This window comes from Brienomyrus brachyistius, chromosome 21 (assembly GCF_023856365.1).
Source record: "Brienomyrus brachyistius isolate T26 chromosome 21, BBRACH_0.4, whole genome shotgun sequence".
Lineage (NCBI taxonomy): Eukaryota > Metazoa > Chordata > Actinopteri > Osteoglossiformes > Mormyridae > Brienomyrus > Brienomyrus brachyistius.
This window is the reverse complement of record NC_064553.1, coordinates 2,056-21,632: the sequence shown is the minus strand read 5'-3', so window position 1 is coordinate 21,632 and position 19,577 is coordinate 2,056. Positions and strand designations below refer to the sequence as shown.

At 45.0% G+C, this 19,577-nt stretch overlaps 1 protein-coding gene across 1 annotated transcript; it reads left to right on the top strand.

Moving 5' to 3' along the window:
• Positions 1-361: 361 nt before the first annotated feature.
• LOC125717104 (uncharacterized) lies at positions 362-5,471 on the top strand. The gene is made up of 4 exons (XM_048990083.1): positions 362-700; positions 2,845-3,036; positions 5,231-5,320; positions 5,463-5,471. Exons 1-4 carry the CDS (start codon positions 362-364, stop codon positions 5,469-5,471), a joined length of 630 nt encoding a protein of 209 aa, XP_048846040.1.
• Positions 5,472-19,577: the final 14,106 nt, after the last annotated feature.

Sequence of the window (19,577 nt, the reverse complement as noted above, 5' to 3'; positions counted from 1 at the left end):
GGATTGGTTATCTCTCTGAACCAATCATTGTATTAACACCTTTCCTGTAGAGCTCAGTAATCTTTTATGTGTGGGTAGTTATTACTATATTTGTGACTGATGTAAGGCACCTTAGATCCATTCATGCATTAATCGTCCAAGTAGCCGGGGTTGCAGGAGACCCGGAGACAATCTCATGCAAAGGGTATGAGACAGAGTTACGGTCTGGATGGAATGACACACCTTCTCAGTTGAGACAATTTTTTAATGGAAGCATGTGTAATCCGGTGTTCGATTCTTTTTTTATTTTATTCTGCGGAGTATGAATAGAACATGGTTGTTTTACATTCCTGTATCCGTTTACTTTTAATTGGGTTCTGTTATGTTCGCCAATCGGGAAAAGGGGCGGGAACGAGAGACTCTGGCGGGAACGAGAGACTCTGGCGGGGAAGGAGAAGCGGACAAGACTGCTCGTCTTGTGAGCGACTGTTTCAAGCCGTGGAGCGGTGAGAAATGCCAGCGTACCCGGTCAAGAGAGAGAAGCCGGCTGGAGCGGGAGTCGCAGGACTGCTCGTCTTGCGAGGGGCTCGCCACAAGCTGCGGACAGCGGAGAATCACCAGCACAGCGCTTCGGAGAGGGAGAGTAAATTCGCCCTACGGGAGGGAAAGACCGTGGGATGAAGGAAAGATATTTGGAGCACGCCTGGAATTGGGTGGACTGGTAGGCGTATTTTTTATTTTGTTTTTGCTCTTCAGAGTGAAGCGTCCATTTTTTTCGTTTGTAGTTACTACTGACGCAAGCATCAACCAGGCCTGCCACGGTCCATTGCTTTAATTTTCTTCATATTTAAGTGTTTTGATGGACTACCGGACTGAGGGTTAATGTATATTTGTTGTTGTTTTTGAATATGTTTGAATGTATTATGTTTGGTGTCGATTTAGTGTCATTTAGTAAATGTTTTAAAGTTAACTGCGTCATTGTGTATTGCGGAGAAGATTGCACCGAACATAGCCTATGCTAGTTTGGCACAAAAGTGGTAAAGAAAGGAGGAATATTGGTAAGGGATATGGATAGGGTAAGGGTAGAGCAGTTACTCAGAGGAGCAGTGGGCGCTGATTTGCTGTTATTACAATTGTGCCTCAAAGAGAGGAGGAATAACCCCCCTGCTTTTATTGACTTACCGAGATTCGGGAAGAGGAAGAGTATGAAAAGTCACGGCAGCGAGTAAGTGTTAGGGTTCGTAATGTTGGAGCTCAAGAGGATTCTGTTGTGTCAGGATTTGAGATGCAGGAGTTAAAGGCTGATCTAAAGGCCTTGAAGGCTAAAGTAATAGCAATGAGCAGCAATCCTAATGCTACTAGGGATGCTATGGAGACACAAATTTTACCTTTGGAACCATTATCTGTGGATAAGGACAGGTCAGATGTTGTTGCACTGCAGAAGAGAGTTAGTAGGCTTAAACAGAAGGTAAGGACATTAGTAGAGGTCAGGGGACGATCGGTTTTGGCTAGTGCTGTCAAACCGATTTCAAACGAAGGCAGTTCACCATCTTCTTACAAGACATATGGCATGAGAGAGGCTGACCGTTTCTGTTACCGTTGTGGAGGAAACGGGCATATAGCTAGGAAGTGCGCGTATCCAGAAAATAAGGAAGTCATTAAACTGATAGCTTCACTGCGTAGAGCCAGGGAGAAACATAGTAATAGTGACTGAGAATCTGGGAACGAGGCATTGCATTGTTCTGTAAAAAAACAAGCCATACAGTTCAAGTCAGTAAATTCTGTGCCGAAAGGTTTAGTAGGGCCCATATCTACAGTGCAGCTTAGGATCAATGGTCACCCGTGTACAGCACTGTTGGATAGTGGGTCACAGGTAACTATTCTTTGAGAAGTGGTATGCACAGTACTTGTCTAATGTCCCCATCCACCCTGTATCTGGTTTAGCCATATGGGGCCTTAGTGAAGCCAGTTATCCATACAAAGGCTATGTGGTGGTGGAGGTTCAGTTCCCAAAAGAGTTTAAAGGTGCTCCTGAGACATTGTCTGTTCTGGCACTGATTTGCCCGGGCCCAATTACCCCAGATCAGACTCCAGTAATCTTAGGGACTAACGCCAGTTTGTTTCAGAGGCTCACTTCTTTGTGTCAGGGAGCACAGGGTGCAGAGTTGACGTGTGTTTTGAGGGCCACCGGTACCTGAGGGACTGAGGGTTCTTGTATATTTGTTGTTCGTTTTTTTTTTTTTTTTTTTTTATAATAAGCCTTATGGTGTAACTTAATATTTTGTTATTTACATGAAGTTCAACGCTTAAGGGAAATTATGCGCTGTTTATTTCTGAAAAGGCAGAACACTAGGGAACGAGATTTTTTTTCCCAGATTTGTGCTTTGTGTTTCAGTGAAACATTACGCAATAAAGCAAGATTTAACACAAGGATTTTATTTTTGTATTTACTGATTAGGTTTTTTTTCACAGTACACAGACACATGCATAACAAAATCTTGACAAAACCATCTGAGGCTGCTTGTGACGCTGTGCTCTTTCCGTTTTGTTGTTTTCGCTTGAATATTGTTTCAAATCTGTCTGATTAAATCATTTTTTGACATTTTCTGAAAGCTGGATCCTTTATGAAATATTTTCCATTCCAAACCCTGAAATGCCTGTTCTGTTTGAGGAGGCCGGGGTGCAGGACATATGGTATCTGAAGGTTGGAAATCCATTGTCACTGCCGGTGAAATTTGTCTGTGGGGCTGTGTTTTTAACTAAGCATGCCTGTATCTCATATGTATTGGGGCAAAATGATGTGATTGTTGTTGTGCAGAGTTGGTAGGTCTGATTGTCATTTCCTGTGTGCTCCTTGCTACCTAGTTTGCGAGTGGAGTGCCAGACCTAAGGTTGAAGGATTTAGCCTGCTGTCAAGTCCTCCTGGAACGTTACATCCCCAGTCCTGAGGGTCTGTGCGGAGTGCGTGAAGCCGTGTGCACCCTGAGCCAGCAGAAGCTGCATGCCATTGAGGACAGCATGTACGACAACATTGACTTCTTCAAGCTCTTCCACTTGGTCAGTCCTCTCAAGCTTAATTCTTAAGGGTGATGATTCTTCTTGCTCTCATCAGGCCCCGTGTCTGATTTAGCATCAGAAGGGGGCTAAAACAGTCATCAGTTCTGCAGGATGGAGTGAGAACTCAGTCTTTAACACTTAGCAGCTATTACTTTCATGCTGACTGCGAAGCCAGTTTCCTAACTCTGGCTTATAGAAGAGGATGTTTGACTAAATGTGAGCAGTGGGGATGCTTTTGAATCCCAGCCCTCACAACCATGATGGTAAGAGCAGTTCTTAGCTACAGGGCTTACATTTTAACAGAATAAACATGGATGCTTTAGTGGGACATTGGGTGATTTGCAGTCTTTCACCCATGTTTTTTATATTGAGGACGGGCGGGGAAGTGATGCAAGGTTTCAGTAATCAAAGCTACCGATCTGTAGACCAGGCACGGTCGATAATAAAATGTGGTTTACTGGGATATTTTTTTCATGTAAGGACGTATTGTCATCTAAAAATGGATTTGTTCTCCCTGTTTTGTGGGTGAAGTCATGAGGTTTGAAGTTCTGTCAGTGTCATGAAAAATTGTAATATTAAAAATAAAATCAAGGAATAAGTTCATAGGCAAATGGTGGTTTATCCTATGCAAAGCTAACAGGAAAGAGAATGTTTGCATTCCCTGATACTAAATGGACAGTACCACGTTGCGCTTGTGTGTGGAGAGCACATGTTTAATTTTGGTTTAATTGAAATTCGCTGCTAACAAGAGTGGTCCTTACGGTCATTTCTATTGAGGCGGTGGGGAGGGTAGTGGTGTGATTAGCTGACCTGCTGAACAGCAAAATAAGTCAACGTCCAATCAGGCTGGAGAGATTGCCAGCTCTGCCTTTTTGCCCCATACAGATAAGCAGTTTTACTCCACCCCCATAGTCAAGGCCCATGTTTTTCTGCATGGGTCTTTCCTGTTGTAAACAGCTGTGGGGGACAGTTTCAGTCACAGCCCCTGCATGGGAATTAGCGTTTTCAGTACTGCTGCCTCTTAATCTGAAGTGATAAGGGAGGGCGAATGTAAGAGGAAGGATGTGGATTTTTGGAGTTCTCTTTATCGCAGAATGTTTCCTGATTTTTTTATTTATTTATTTATTTATTTTTTTTAAATAGTATATATTTTTGTTTGTTTTTCTCTGGTGGAAGACTAGCTATTATTTGGAATAAATGCAGGTTTTTTTTATTAAGGAAGATGCTGTGATTAATTTCCAGCTATTTAAAATCTAAAATGCATCTTAAGTCTAATGAAATATACAGTGCACAGAAAGCCTTAGGAGATGGTATCAGTTTTCTGAGTTAAGTTAATTTACAAGCAGTCTCATTGGGTGACTTTTAATTAGTAACACCTTTACAATACAGTAACAAGAAACACCAGACATTTGTGTTTAGTATCCCTTTGGGAGCCAGTGACTACAATTACAATTAAAAGGAAAATGGCAAGAACAGAACTAAATGAGTCCGTCAGAAAAAATATAACGCATACTAAAAAGGAAATGTATGTGTGGAGATGTATTACTTCTGGCATCTTACTCTGAGCTCTTTTCCTTATTAAAAAAATTAGGGTTAGGGTTAACAAATTAGCACTTTCCCAACAGAGTATTCAGATAGTATTCATAGTCTGGGTCTTTATTGAGCTAGTATCCGAACAAATTCATTGTAGAGTCTTAAAGCATGTAAGTCGCTCTGGCTAAGGGCGTCTGCCAAAAGCTGTAAATGTAAAATTTGCTTGTCAATAGACTTTTGTCATGAAACTAATATGTTTGCAAAATTGTTACATAATTAAGCAAGCGCCCCAAGGCCACATTAATTCATTTCTCTTTTAAATAAGACAGTTATTATACTATGTATTAAATATAGCATGTAAATCCCAGTGAGGTGGTGAGACTATGCAGTATAAATGCAGCATGTCATGGTCCTAAAGATGCCATGAGCTGCCTATGCATGGGTATCAAAGGCTAAGGAGCCCCCCCCCACCTCTCCACACCTGCCTCCAATATTTAAAGCAAACAGGAATTGCCCCAATATAGTATTTCTCCCAGTAGTGTACACCTACCTGTAAGTGTTACATATTGTATGATTGCATTAAAACAATAGACATTTGGCTTATTCAGGCTTATCCTGCAGTTAATGTGTTTACTTACCCACAAACTCTTTCCCTACTCAGCTTCCCAGGGTGCTTGACCACCACACTGCTGGCCCCAATCTGCGATTGTGGGGCAAAGTGCTCTTGGGCACCTCCAAGAAGTTGCACCAGGTAATGTTACTCTTCAAAAAAGCTTCAACACCTTGATATTAGAGTGCTAGATAGTGGATAACGTCAGGGTGTTGAGTTACACATGAGTAGCACTCAACATCAGCCCTGTTTAATTGTTGAACTTTTGCTTGTGGCTGTTCAGTTCAGGTAGAAGGTATTGAATGTGACATCATCCAGGGTAAGCTGTCGTGAGCTTACAGATGAAAAGGGGAAGTAGGTGACCCCATTGTCGTTGACCCAATTGTAATACTGTGAGTGCATTCCGGATTGAAAGAAGCGATTATCAGGTATCTTTTCACAAATTTTCTACCAAAATTGATCTTTGACTGAAATTCTATTATGTTAATCCCTTTAAAAATGCTTGAAATGCAGTCCGCTTTCACACAATTTAAAAGGTATCAAGAGACGCTAAAATGTCTATTGTGCTGTCCTGTCGTAGGTATTTTTTGAGATTGTGTGGTCCATTTCTGTCTTGTTATGGGCTAATCTACTGCTGCACAGCCTACCGTGAGTGCTGCATGGAAGCACTGCATATCCTTCTTAACGACAGGTCTAATAAAACCTACATACTTATTTCTCACATATATATGGGACGAGGAGGAACTGACCAACAGTTGTCCTTGAACCCATTCATTATTTACTTATAATACTTATGATGTATAATCATGTGCCTTGCAATACGTTGGTGGACCATGCTCGGTTATTCCTTGCCTTGTGCCCATTGTCTCAGGATAGGTTCTGGACCTCCATGACCCAATACTATTTCTATACCAGGACAAATGGTATAGAAAGTGAATGAATGAATAATCCTGGCTTTCCTTACCTAGATGTTCAAATTGTTTATTACCAACTGCTATTAAGTCTGTCTATGATAATCTAATCTACAGTGTCTTACATCTTTACAGAATTTAAGTTATTTGGGCCAACTATGCCAAGAAGGGAGGTATATAAAGTGTACTAATGTTTATAGAATCTTTTAGACATTGCATTCATAGAAAATGTTACTAATTGAACAAGTCATCATAATTGCAGTTTAATAATAGTTTAAAGCACATATGTAACTGTTTCTGTTTAATTGTATTTACAGTGACATTCCCTCTTGAACATTGCTTTGCCTTCTGCTTTGTGCTTTGCAGGATTGACTTCTAGTTACTATATTTTGATTAGGAGAAATCATCAGAAAATGTATGGATGAACTATGACTTTTTGCACAGGATAGAAGTGGAAAGATCAGGAAATGTCTATCTTGCACTATTGCCAAAAGGATTTTAGCTTGACCTTTCTGAATTAGAGTGGTGAAATGTCACCCTAGTCCCATTGTGGTTTCTTCTAAAAAAAAAAAAAGCGATCAAGTAGAAGATGCAAGAGAAAGTTCTGGAGGTGGAGCCTGTAGTAATATTGCGTTAGTACAGCTATTGTGTAATAACACAATAGCTGTACTATCAATAGATTACTGTAAGTTAACGGAGGAAAACATTATAGCCATGCTGTAACTAATTAAATCACATAAGGTTAGTGGATTTATATTATCCTTCTACTTTCCCCTTGAGTAATAAGTTGTGGGAATGTAACATTTTAAAGGATCCCAATTTCGTTGGGAGAGGAATAACATTTTCTGTGACGCTGAGAAGGCCGGGTAAGCGTGCGTGTCTGTGTATGTGTAAAAGAACTCGGTACATTTTCTTTGAGTTGAATTGCATCACATTAGGGTATTTTGAGTAGACAGCTCTCTGTCACCTGCTCAATTCGTCTTTTTAGCCTCCTGGTTCTGAGGCCAAGGTCTGAAAATGCACGGGGCATGTAAATGGAGAAACATTGTAAAGCGCGAGTAGGATTTGCTCCTCATTTAGCCTTTGTCCCCGGTCGGGCTAAACAGTACTTCAGTGTGACAGATAAGCCCATCTGATTGAGCCAAATTAGGCACATCTGTCAGTCTGCACCAGCTCCACAGTTTAGGCTTCAGACAGTATGGTCTGTCAGTCTGTGTCCATAGAGATCGTTTTTCCGGGAGATGCCTCAAAATGTAGATCACATATGCAAATACATGTCTATCGTCGCATTCACCCAAGTGATGCCCATTCTTGTTTATCTATTATATGCTTTGCTTTTCGTGTCGCGTGTTTTATCGGATGTTGGAATGACACGTCAGCTTTCAGGCCTGGTCTTGGGCCTTTTTTGGCTGTATTGTACAGTATTTTGAATGGTTTGAATGGTCTAAAATGCTTGTAGCTTTTTTTGTACATTGCCTATTTTGATGCTAATTTCTTCACTTGCCTCTACTTAAGATGGATCTGAGGATCTTTGTTTCTAATCTCTACGGTATTCCTAGGCTGTGAGATGCCGACTTCTGGTTTTGATGCTAATATGCTAGCATGATTGTAGTTTTTTTACTTTGCCTGTTTTGATGCTAGTTTAATGTCTTTACTCTACTCATCAGCTCTCATCTGAGGAACTTTATTTCTAGTGTCGACGACATTCCTAGGGTGAGTTACGCCCACTTCCGGTTTTGATGCTAATATGCTAACATGATTGTAGTTTTTTTCTGTACATTGCCTATTTTGACGCTAATTTCTTAACTTGATTCTACTCATCAAGCCGGATCTGAGTAACTTTGTTTCTAATCTCTAGGGTATTCCTAGGCTGTGAGATGCCGACTTCTGGTTTTGATGCTAATATGCTAGCATGATTGTAGTTTTTTATACATTGCCTGTTTTGATGCTAGTTTTATGTCTTCACTCTACTCATCAACTCTGATCTGAGGAACTTTGTTTCTAGTGTCGACGACATTCCTAGGGTGAGTTACGCCCACTTCCGGTTTTCATGCTAACATGATTGTAGTTTTTTTGTGCATTGCCTGTTTTGATGCTAGTTTAATGTCTTTACTCATCAACTCTGATCTGAGGAACTTTGTTTCTAGTGTCGACGACATTCCTAGGCTGTGTTACGCCCACTTCCTGTTTTGATGCTAACATGATTGTAGTTTTTTCTGTGCATTGCCTGTTTTGATGCTAGTTTTATTTCTTTACTCTAATTATTATGATGGATCTGAGGATCTTTGTTTCTAATCTCTAGGGCATTCCTAGGCTGGTGAGATGCCGACTTCTGGTTTTGATGCTAATATGCTAACATGATTTGTAGTTTTTTCTGTACTTTGCCTGTTTTGATGCTAGTTTAATGTCTTTACTCTACTCATCAGCTCTGATCTGAGGAACTTTGTTTCTAGTGTCGACGACATTCCTAGGCTGTGTTACGCCCACTTCCGGTTATCTCACTGCTGATTTCCTGGAGCGGCTAGATTCCCTCAACCTATAACAACATGTTGATGTCCCCACACATTCCAGGGGTCACACACTTGACTTGGTCATTTCAAACTTCGCCCCCATCAGTAATCTACAGGTATATGATCTTGGAATCTTGGACCATAAAGTAGTGTCAATGGAGCTGCCCTTTCTCTCCCCCCATATCAAACCAAAACGTCAGATCCATTTCAGAAATCTGAAGACCATCAATGCAGATGCCCTGGACCTTAAATTTCTCTCCTCTGAACCTGTCAGCAGTGCAACAGCAGAGGTGCAACATGCACATCAATTTTCTTCAGACAAAAAGTTGATAATATCCGTTCATACCTCTCCATCACGAATATCTTGCCTCCTCCAACTGTCGACCTACTACCTGAGAAGGTCCAGCCACTTTGCTCCTTCTCTGCTACCACACGGGAAGAGGTGGAGAACGTCATCAGGAAAATTAAACCATCTACCAGTTCCCTGGACCCTTTCCCTTCAGCCCTGCTTAAGGTCAACATCTCTGCCGTCTCTCCACTCATCACCCGGATCATAAACCAATCCCTCCTGACTGGCCATATTCCTTCTACTTTAAAAACTGCTGTCATCAGACCTCTATTGAAAAAACCCACCATGGACTCTGAAGTTCTCTCTAACTATGGGCCCATCTCCAATCTTCCATGCCTCTCTAAAGTTCTGGAAAAAAACAGTTGCAGCACAACTTCATGATCACCTCAAACTGAGTAACCTGTTTGAAAAATTTCAGTCCGGTTTCCGCCCTGGCCATAGCACAGAAACAGCCCTGGTCAGGGTCACCAATGATCTTCTGATGACGGCAGATACTGGTTCCCCTTCTATACTCATCCTCCTCGACCTGACAGCTGCTTTTGACACAATAGACCATAACATCCTCTTTCACCGCCTGCAATGCACCCTTGGACTCTCAGGAACTGTTCATAACTGGTTCACGTCATACCTAACTGGCAGAACCGAACATGTCACCCTTGGCAGCGCAAAATCTCGCATCCACAACGTCACCTGTGGTGTCCCACAGGGCTCTGTGCTTGGCCTCACTTGACACCAAGTCAAGTGTGTGGGGACATCAACATGTTGTTGTAGGTTGAGGGAATCTAGCAGTTCCAGGAAATCAGCAGTGAGATAACCGGAAGTGGTCTTTACTCTACTCATCAACTCTGATCTGAGGAACGTTTTGTTTCTAGTGTCGACGACATTCCTAGGCTGTGTTACGCCCACTTCCTGTTTTGATGCTAACATGATTGTAGTTTTTTCTGTACATAGCCTGTTTTGACGCTAGTTTTATGTCTTTACTCTACTCATCAGCTTTGATCTGAGTAACTTTGTTTCTAATCTCTAGGGTATTCCTAGGCTATGAGATGCCGACTTCTGGTTTTGATGCTAATATGCTAACATGATTGTAGTTTTTTCTGTACATTGCCTGTTTTGATGCTAGTTTAATGTCTTTACTCATCAACTCTGATCTGAGGAACTTTTTCTTGTGTCGACGACATTCCTAGGGTGAGTTATGCCCACTTCCGGTTTTGATGCTAATATGCCAACATGATTGTAGTTTTTTGTGCATTGCCTGTTTTGATGCTAGTTTTATGTCTTCACTCTACTCATCAACTCTGATCTGAGGAACTTTGTTTCTAGTGTCGACGACATTCCTAGGCTGAGTTACGCCCACTTCTGGTTTTGATGCTAATATGTTAACAGGATTATCTGCTGTATTATCCCCCCATTAAACTAAAAAACCTTGCAGTGCCAATTCATGTATTTGCATTTAAAAAAAATAATTATAATTTGTATCCTGGTGCAGGGATGCCTTCCTTGGTCCAAAGAGGTGAGTGCTCAAATGATGTTAGTGGTATGATAGAAATGTTAATATCAGCACACATATTAGTGTGTGTTCCTCAATATAATAGTAAGTGTCCCCGTGCTTTGCATACATAAATGCTACACAAGTTATCCCCCCTACAAACTGAATCCATTTCTGATGTTGCCAGCGGGTTCCTGAGGCCACCCCCCGCCAAGTGTGCCCCACGTACCTCATATTAAACCCTTGAGGTGTCCAGGTCTGTAGTCGCTGGATCCACCTGTATTCCATTCTGACCCTTTGTGCGTGACCATGTACTATTTGCTAGTAAGCCTGAAATTACTACATTGTTTAGGCCATGTTATTGGAAGTGTTGTGCTACCATAATGAGCTTGGTATTCTGGGAAAATGTGTACAAGTGTTGTTTAAGACTAATGGTTTACTAATTTGTTGCCCGTCTCTCCCACATACTTTTCCTGACAATGGTTACATTGGATCAGAAAGATCACATTACAGGTAGTGAGGGAGATGTTTTCCTGAATAACAAATGTGAGATCCCAATGCCTTATGCTGTTAATTGGTTTAAAATAAGGGTATACCTGTGCTAAGGTATTGTCTTTAAAAGTATTGAATTTGGAATGCACTAAAATATCCTTAAGATTTTTGTTTTACCGATAGGCGGAGATGAACCTGAATTTTTGCAACTGTTGTGTCCTCTGAAAGTAATTTTTAAGCTTATTTAATGTTACAGCTTTCGAGGAGTAGGTAGTGATAAATATAATTATTGTACATTGCTCTGTTATAGACTGGGTTGGTATATAGATGTCCCTTAATGTTTTGGCTTTGATTTTGTCAGTGGGATGTAATAATTAGTTTCTTCCAATTGCCTTAGTGCTTCTAATTTGTACTGCTGTGTATCCAAGATAAAGCCTCAGGGATCGTTATCTGCCGGTTTAATGATTATATCTTTATTCTTATGTAATGTTTTGATGGCCCTCTGCTGCATTGTAATATTGGGTTTTTGTGTGTAATGGTGTGTGAGTGATTAAACTCATACAATGATTGATAACAATATTTAATTTAATCGGTAGAAACCTGCAGTGCTTTTTTTACTGTAGTGCTGTTTGAAAATATTAGATTACTTGTATAGTTTCCTATTGTAATACTATAATCTAGTATAAATGACTGTTCCCCATAGTGGTAAGCCCTGGGAAGTAAGCATATGGCAGGCAATGGGTTTTAAAGGTAAGTTCATATCTCCTGTTTTTTGTTTCAGAATTTTTTCTTGCAGGTCACCTTGGTGATAATGGTTCAACTGAATAAAATATCATGCCCCCTGGTGGTTGTTGTTAATTATTGCCTTTGGGAGGGGGGTTTCAGGTACATTTACCAAGGGGGATCCCAAAAAGGTAAGTAAAAAACGGTAAGTAAGGGGGTTAGGGTGCTTTAGGGGGGTTAGGTGTTGAGGTTTATGGTTGGGGTAAGTGTTGGGGTTGGGGGTTTCTAAGTGCTGGGGTTGGGGGGTTTCTAAGTGCTGGGGGTTTCTAAGTGCTGGGGGTTTCTAAGTGCTGGGGGTTTCTAAGTGCTGGGGGTTTCTAAGTGCTGGGGGTTTCTAAGTGCTGGGGGTTTCTAAGTGCTGGGGGTTTCTAAGTGCTGGGGGTTTCTAAGTGCTGGGGGTTTCTAAGTGCTGGGGGTTTCTAAGTGCTGGGGGTTTCTAAGTGCTGGGGGTTTCTAAGTGCTGGGGGTTTCTAAGTGCTGGGGGTTTCTAAGTGCTGGGGGTTTCTAAGTGCTGGGGGTTTCTAAGTGCTGGGGGTTTCTAAGTGCTGGGGGTTTCTAAGTGCTGGGGGTTTCTAAGTGCTGGGGGTTTCTAAGTGCTGGGGGTTTCTAAGTGCTGGGGGTTTCTAAGTGCTGGGGGTTTCTAAGTGCTGGGGGTTTCTAAGTGCTGGGGGTTTCTAAGTGCTGGGGGTTTCTAAGTGCTGGGGGTTTCTAAGTGCTGGGGGTTTCTAAGTGCTGGGGGTTTCTAAGTGCTGGGGGTTTCTAAGTGCTGGGGGTTTCTAAGTGCTGGGGGTTTCTAAGTGCTGGGGGTTTCTAAGTGCTGGGGGTTTCTAAGTGCTGGGGGTTTCTAAGTGCTGGGGGTTTCTAAGTGCTGGGGGTTTCTAAGTGCTGGGGGTTTCTAAGTGCTGGGGGTTTCTAAGTGCTGGGGGTTTCTAAGTGCTGGGGGTTTCTAAGTGCTGGGGGTTTCTAAGTGCTGGGGGTTTCTAAGTGCTGGGGGTTTCTAAGTGCTGGGGGTTTCTAAGTGCTGGGGGTTTCTAAGTGCTGGGGGTTTCTAAGTGCTGGGGGTTTCTAAGTGCTGGGGGTTTCTAAGTGCTGGGGGTTTCTAAGTGCTGGGGGTTTCTAAGTGCTGGGGGTTTCTAAGTGCTGGGGGTTTCTAAGTGCTGGGGGTTTCTAAGTGCTGGGGGTTTCTAAGTGCTGGGGGTTTCTAAGTGCTGGGGGTTTCTAAGTGCTGGGGGTTTCTAAGTGCTGGGGGTTTCTAAGTGCTGGGGGTTTCTAAGTGCTGGGGGTTTCTAAGTGCTGGGGGTTTCTAAGTGCTGGGGGTTTCTAAGTGCTGGGGGTTTCTAAGTGCTGGGGGTTTCTAAGTGCTGGGGGTTTCTAAGTGCTGGGGGTTTCTAAGTGCTGGGGGTTTCTAAGTGCTGGGGGTTTCTAAGTGCTGGGGGTTTCTAAGTGCTGGGGGTTTCTAAGTGCTGGGGGTTTCTAAGTGCTGGGGGTTTCTAAGTGCTGGGGGTTTCTAAGTGCTGGGGGTTTCTAAGTGCTGGGGGTTTCTAAGTGCTGGGGGTTTCTAAGTGCTGGGGGTTTCTAAGTGCTGGGGGTTTCTAAGTGCTGGGGGTTTCTAAGTGCTGGGGGTTTCTAAGTGCTGGGGGTTTCTAAGTGCTGGGGGTTTCTAAGTGCTGGGGGTTTCTAAGTGCTGGGGGTTTCTAAGTGCTGGGGGTTTCTAAGTGCTGGGGGTTTCTAAGTGCTGGGGGTTTCTAAGTGCTGGGGGTTTCTAAGTGCTGGGGGTTTCTAAGTGCTGGGGGTTTCTAAGTGCTGGGGGTTTCTAAGTGCTGGGGGTTTCTAAGTGCTGGGGGTTTCTAAGTGCTGGGGGTTTCTAAGTGCTGGGGGTTTCTAAGTGCTGGGGGTTTCTAAGTGCTGGGGGTTTCTAAGTGCTGGGGGTTTCTAAGTGCTGGGGGTTTCTAAGTGCTGGGGGTTTCTAAGTGCTGGGGGTTTCTAAGTGCTGGGGGTTTCTAAGTGCTGGGGGTTTCTAAGTGCTGGGGGTTTCTAAGTGCTGGGGGTTTCTAAGTGCTGGGGGTTTCTAAGTGCTGGGGGTTTCTAAGTGCTGGGGGTTTCTAAGTGCTGGGGGTTTCTAAGTGCTGGGGGTTTCTAAGTGCTGGGGGTTTCTAAGTGCTGGGGGTTTCTAAGTGCTGGGGGTTTCTAAGTGCTGGGGGTTTCTAAGTGCTGGGGGTTTCTAAGTGCTGGGGGTTTCTAAGTGCTGGGGGTTTCTAAGTGCTGGGGGTTTCTAAGTGCTGGGGGTTTCTAAGTGCTGGGGGTTTCTAAGTGCTGGGGGTTTCTAAGTGCTGGGGGTTTCTAAGTGCTGGGGGTTTCTAAGTGCTGGGGGTTTCTAAGTGCTGGGGGTTTCTAAGTGCTGGGGGTTTCTAAGTGCTGGGGGTTTCTAAGTGCTGGGGGTTTCTAAGTGCTGGGGGTTTCTAAGTGCTGGGGGTTTCTAAGTGCTGGGGGTTTCTAAGTGCTGGGGGTTTCTAAGTGCTGGGGGTTTCTAAGTGCTGGGGGTTTCTAAGTGCTGGGGGTTTCTAAGTGCTGGGGGTTTCTAAGTGCTGGGGGTTTCTAAGTGCTGGGGGTTTCTAAGTGCTGGGGGTTTCTAAGTGCTGGGGGTTTCTAAGTGCTGGGGGTTTCTAAGTGCTGGGGGTTTCTAAGTGCTGGGGGTTTCTAAGTGCTGGGGGTTTCTAAGTGCTGGGGGTTTCTAAGTGCTGGGGGTTTCTAAGTGCTGGGGGTTTCTAAGTGCTGGGGGTTTCTAAGTGCTGGGGGTTTCTAAGTGCTGGGGGTTTCTAAGTGCTGGGGGTTTCTAAGTGCTGGGGGTTTCTAAGTGCTGGGGGTTTCTAAGTGCTGGGGGTTTCTAAGTGCTGGGGGTTTCTAAGTGCTGGGGGTTTCTAAGTGCTGGGGGTTTCTAAGTGCTGGGGGTTTCTAAGTGCTGGGGGTTTCTAAGTGCTGGGGGTTTCTAAGTGCTGGGGGTTTCTAAGTGCTGGGGGTTTCTAAGTGCTGGGGGTTTCTAAGTGCTGGGGGTTTCTAAGTGCTGGGGGTTTCTAAGTGCTGGGGGTTTCTAAGTGCTGGGGGTTTCTAAGTGCTGGGGGTTTCTAAGTGCTGGGGGTTTCTAAGTGCTGGGGGTTTCTAAGTGCTGGGGGTTTCTAAGTGCTGGGGGTTTCTAAGTGCTGGGGGTTTCTAAGTGCTGGGGGTTTCTAAGTGCTGGGGGTTTCTAAGTGCTGGGGGTTTCTAAGTGCTGGGGGTTTCTAAGTGCTGGGGGTTTCTAAGTGCTGGGGGTTTCTAAGTGCTGGGGGTTTCTAAGTGCTGGGGGTTTCTAAGTGCTGGGGGTTTCTAAGTGCTGGGGGTTTCTAAGTGCTGGGGGTTTCTAAGTGCTGGGGGTTTCTAAGTGCTGGGGGTTTCTAAGTGCTGGGGGTTTCTAAGTGCTGGGGGTTTCTAAGTGCTGGGGGTTTCTAAGTGCTGGGGGTTTCTAAGTGCTGGGGGTTTCTAAGTGCTGGGGGTTTCTAAGTGCTGGGGGTTTCTAAGTGCTGGGGGTTTCTAAGTGCTGGGGGTTTCTAAGTGCTGGGGGTTTCTAAGTGCTGGGGGTTTCTAAGTGCTGGGGGTTTCTAAGTGCTGGGGGTTTCTAAGTGCTGGGGGTTTCTAAGTGCTGGGGGTTTCTAAGTGCTGGGGGTTTCTAAGTGCTGGGGGTTTCTAAGTGCTGGGGGTTTCTAAGTGCTGGGGGTTTCTAAGTGCTGGGGGTTTCTAAGTGCTGGGGGTTTCTAAGTGCTGGGGGTTTCTAAGTGCTGGGGGTTTCTAAGTGCTGGGGGTTTCTAAGTGCTGGGGGTTTCTAAGTGCTGGGGGTTTCTAAGTGCTGGGGGTTTCTAAGTGCTGGGGGTTTCTAAGTGCTGGGGGTTTCTAAGTGCTGGGGGTTTCTAAGTGCTGGGGGTTTCTAAGTGCTGGGGGTTTCTAAGTGCTGGGGGTTTCTAAGTGCTGGGGGTTTCTAAGTGCTGGGGGTTTCTAAGTGCTGGGGGTTTCTAAGTGCTGGGGGTTTCTAAGTGCTGGGGGTTTCTAAGTGCTGGGGGTTTCTAAGTGCTGGGGGTTTCTAAGTGCTGGGGGTTTCTAAGTGCTGGGGGTTTCTAAGTGCTGGGGGTTTCTAAGTGCTGGGGGTTTCTAAGTGCTGGGGGTTTCTAAGTGCTGGGGGTTTCTAAGTGCTGGGGGTTTCTAAGTGCTGGGGGTTTCTAAGTGCTGGGGGTTTCTAAGTGCTGGGGGTTTCTAAGTGCTGGGGGTTTCTAAGTGCTGGGGGTTTCTAAGTGCTGGGGGTTTCTAAGTGCTGGGGGTTTCTAAGTGCTGGGGGTTTCTAAGTGCTGGGGGTTTCTAAGTGCTGGGGGTTTCTAAGTGCTGGGGGTTTCTAAGTGCTGGGGGTTTCTAAGTGCTGGGGGTTTCTAAGTGCTGGGGGTTTCTAAGTGCTGGGGGTTTCTAAGTGCTGGGGGTTTCTAAGTGCTGGGGGTTTCTAAGTGCTGGGGGTTTCTAAGTGCTGGGGGTTTCTAAGTGCTGGGGGTTTCTAAGTGCTGGGGGTTTCTAAGTGCTGGGGGTTTCTAAGTGCTGGGGGTTTCTAAGTGCTGGGGGTTTCTAAGTGCTGGGGGTTTCTAAGTGCTGGGGGTTTCTAAGTGCTGGGGGTTTCTAAGTGCTGGGGGTTTCTAAGTGCTGGGGGTTTCTAAGTGCTGGGGGTTTCTAAGTGCTGGGGGTTTCTAAGTGCTGGGGGTTTCTAAGTGCTGGGGGTTTCTAAGTGCTGGGGGTTTCTAAGTGCTGGGGGTTTCTAAGTGCTGGGGGTTTCTAAGTGCTGGGGGTTTCTAAGTGCTGGGGGTTTCTAAGTGCTGGGGGTTTCTAAGTGCTGGGGGTTTCTAAGTGCTGGGGGTTTCTAAGTGCTGGGGGTTTCTAAGTGCTGGGGGTTTCTAAGTGCTGGGGGTTTCTAAGTGCTGGGGGTTTCTAAGTGCTGGGGGTTTCTAAGTGCTGGGGGTTTCTAAGTGCTGGGGGTTTCTAAGTGCTGGGGGTTTCTAAGTGCTGGGGGTTTCTAAGTGCTGGGGGTTTCTAAGTGCTGGGGGTTTCTAAGTGCTGGGGGTTTCTAAGTGCTGGGGGTTTCTAAGTGCTGGGGGTTTCTAAGTGCTGGGGGTTTCTAAGTGCTGGGGGTTTCTAAGTGCTGGGGGTTTCTAAGTGCTGGGGGTTTCTAAGTGCTGGGGGTTTCTAAGTGCTGGGGGTTTCTAAGTGCTGGGGGTTTCTAAGTGCTGGGGGTTTCTAAGTGCTGGGGGTTTCTAAGTGCTGGGGGTTTCTAAGTGCTGGGGGTTTCTAAGTGCTGGGGGTTTCTAAGTGCTGGGGGTTTCTAAGTGCTGGGGGTTTCTAAGTGCTGGGGGTTTCTAAGTGCTGGGGGTTTCTAAGTGCTGGGGGTTTCTAAGTGCTGGGGGTTTCTAAGTGCTGGGGGTTTCTAAGTGCTGGGGGTTTCTAAGTGCTGGGGGTTTCTAAGTGCTGGGGGTTTCTAAGTGCTGGGGGTTTCTAAGTGCTGGGGGTTTCTAAGTGCTGGGGGTTTCTAAGTGCTGGGGGGTTTCTAAGTGCTGGGGGTTTCTAAGTGCTGGGGGTTTCTAAGTGCTGGGGGTTTCTAAGTGCTGGGGGTTTGGGTTAGGGGTCAGGGTTAGGCGTTAGGGGTCCCGGGCTGGATTAAATTGGGGTAAGGCTAGGGGTAAAAAAAGAAGGGGGGGGGGTGGGGGGGGGGGGGAGGGGGGGGTTTGTTTTTTATGGGGTTTAGGGTTAGGAGTAAGGGTTGGGGATTAGGGTTAGGGCAGGTTTTGTGGTTGGGGTTAGGGTTGGGTTAGGGTTTAGGGTTAGGTGTTAGGGTCTAGGGTTGGGTGTTAGGGTTTGGGGTTAGGTGTTAGGGTCTAGGGTTGGGGTTAGGGTAGGGGTTGGTATTAGGGTTAGGTGTTAGGGTCTAAGGTTGGGGTTAGGGTAAGGTTTAGGGTTAAGTGTTCCGGTTTTGCGGTTGGGGTTAGGGTTTAGGGTTAGGTGTTAGGGTCTAGGGTTGGGTGTTAGGGTTTGGGGTTAGGTGTTAGGGTCTAGGGTTGGGGTTAGGGTAGGGGTTGGTATTAGGGTTAGGTGTTAGGGTCTAAGGTTGGGGTTAGGGTAAGGTTTAGGGTTAAGTGTTCCGGTTTTGCGGTTGGGGTTAGGGTTTAGGTTTGGGTTTTAGGGTTATGTTTTGGGGTTAGGTGTTAGGGTTAGGGTTTAGGGTAGGGGTTAGGGGTCGGTGCTAGGGTTTGGGGTTAAGTGTTAGGGTCTAGGGTTGGGGTTAAGGTTAGGGCCAAGGGCTTGGTAGAAGGAGTTATGGGGTTTGGAACCCTAATAGGTTCTGGTTGGGAGTGTGAGGGGTAGGGGTTAGGGGTCAGGGATGAGGGACAGGTAATGGTTAGTTTAGGTAGGGGTGTTTTGGGAGACCCCCATGCCAACCTGTATGCACAGGCCATCTATGCCGTACAGTCAACCGTTGTTATTTTTCATTGAGGCCCCGTGGATATGCTGTATTCAGCTTAATAATCCAGAGTCTTTCAGCTCTTTTACGTTGTGCTGTGGACCAGTTAGGGTTAGACTGAAGGACCATGACCCTGCAGGCATCCCAACCATGGTCAAGGAAATGCTGCACCAGGTAAGTATCTGTTCTTTTTTTATTTAAAATGTTATATTTACGTTGTGCCATTCTTGTTAAGATGGTGTTGCCTGTCTCCCCGACATATTGGCTTCCACACTGGCAACAGCTAATCAGGTAAGTGCAATTTTTCGACTGTAATGTACCCGATTTCTGCGTGGGGAAAACTTCCATACTCCATCTGTTTTGTACACAATCCAATTGGTGGAAGCCTGTAAACTGGTTTCTGGTTATGGGGTCCCGCGTGGGTTTAAGTTGTGCTCTTACTAAACAATCCTGTAAATTTTTATTTTTTCTATAGGCTGCTATAAGTGTATGTGTTCTAAGCGTTTCTGTTTGTCCCAGCGTTTGTAGGAGGTTGGATCTGACCATCCTTGTTAACCTGGTGGTGGCCGAGGAATATGTGGTAATGAAGGGAATGGTGGGTCCAACTAGTTGAGGTTTGGGTGATTGGTACGTTTTTAACATCTTTCTTAGGAAGGACCTGTTGTACCCTCTAGGTCTCAAGGCTTTGAAGAGTACCTGCGTTGCCTCAAAGAAATCCTGTTCCCGGGTACATATCCGCCGGAATCGCAGGAGTTGGGATTTAACCAAACCAGCATAGGTGTGTCTGGGGTGAAAGCTCCTTTTGTGTAGGAGGGCATGCGTGTCCGTGTCCTTAAAGAAGACCTTTATGTCCAGTTTCTGGGATAAGGCGAAAGTTGGGCCCTTATAGGTAGTGGTGTCTAGGAAATCCACGGACTGCAGGTTGACAGTGGACTTCACCTTAATAGATGGGTTATGGTTATTCAATGTGTTGACAAAGTCTTCAAAGTCCTCATCAGAATAGGTCCACACTCCCCAGATGTCATCCAAATACCGGAAATAATGTAGAGGCCGTTTGTGACAGCGAGACAGAACTGAGGCCTCCCATTCTGCCATGAAAATGTTGGCATAGGCCGGGGCAAACTTCTTTCCCATGGCTGTACCCTTAATTTGTAGGAAAAAGTCCCCATTAAATTCAAAATCATTTCTAGTTAAATTTATTTCCAATAATTGAATAAGTTCCCTATCCGGTCTATTTTTATCTGGGTATTTTAAAAAAATATTAGTAATGGCTTGTATGCCTTCCGAAATGTCAATGTTTGTATATAGGCTGTCAATATCCATGGTGAAAAGATAGGCCTGCGGGGG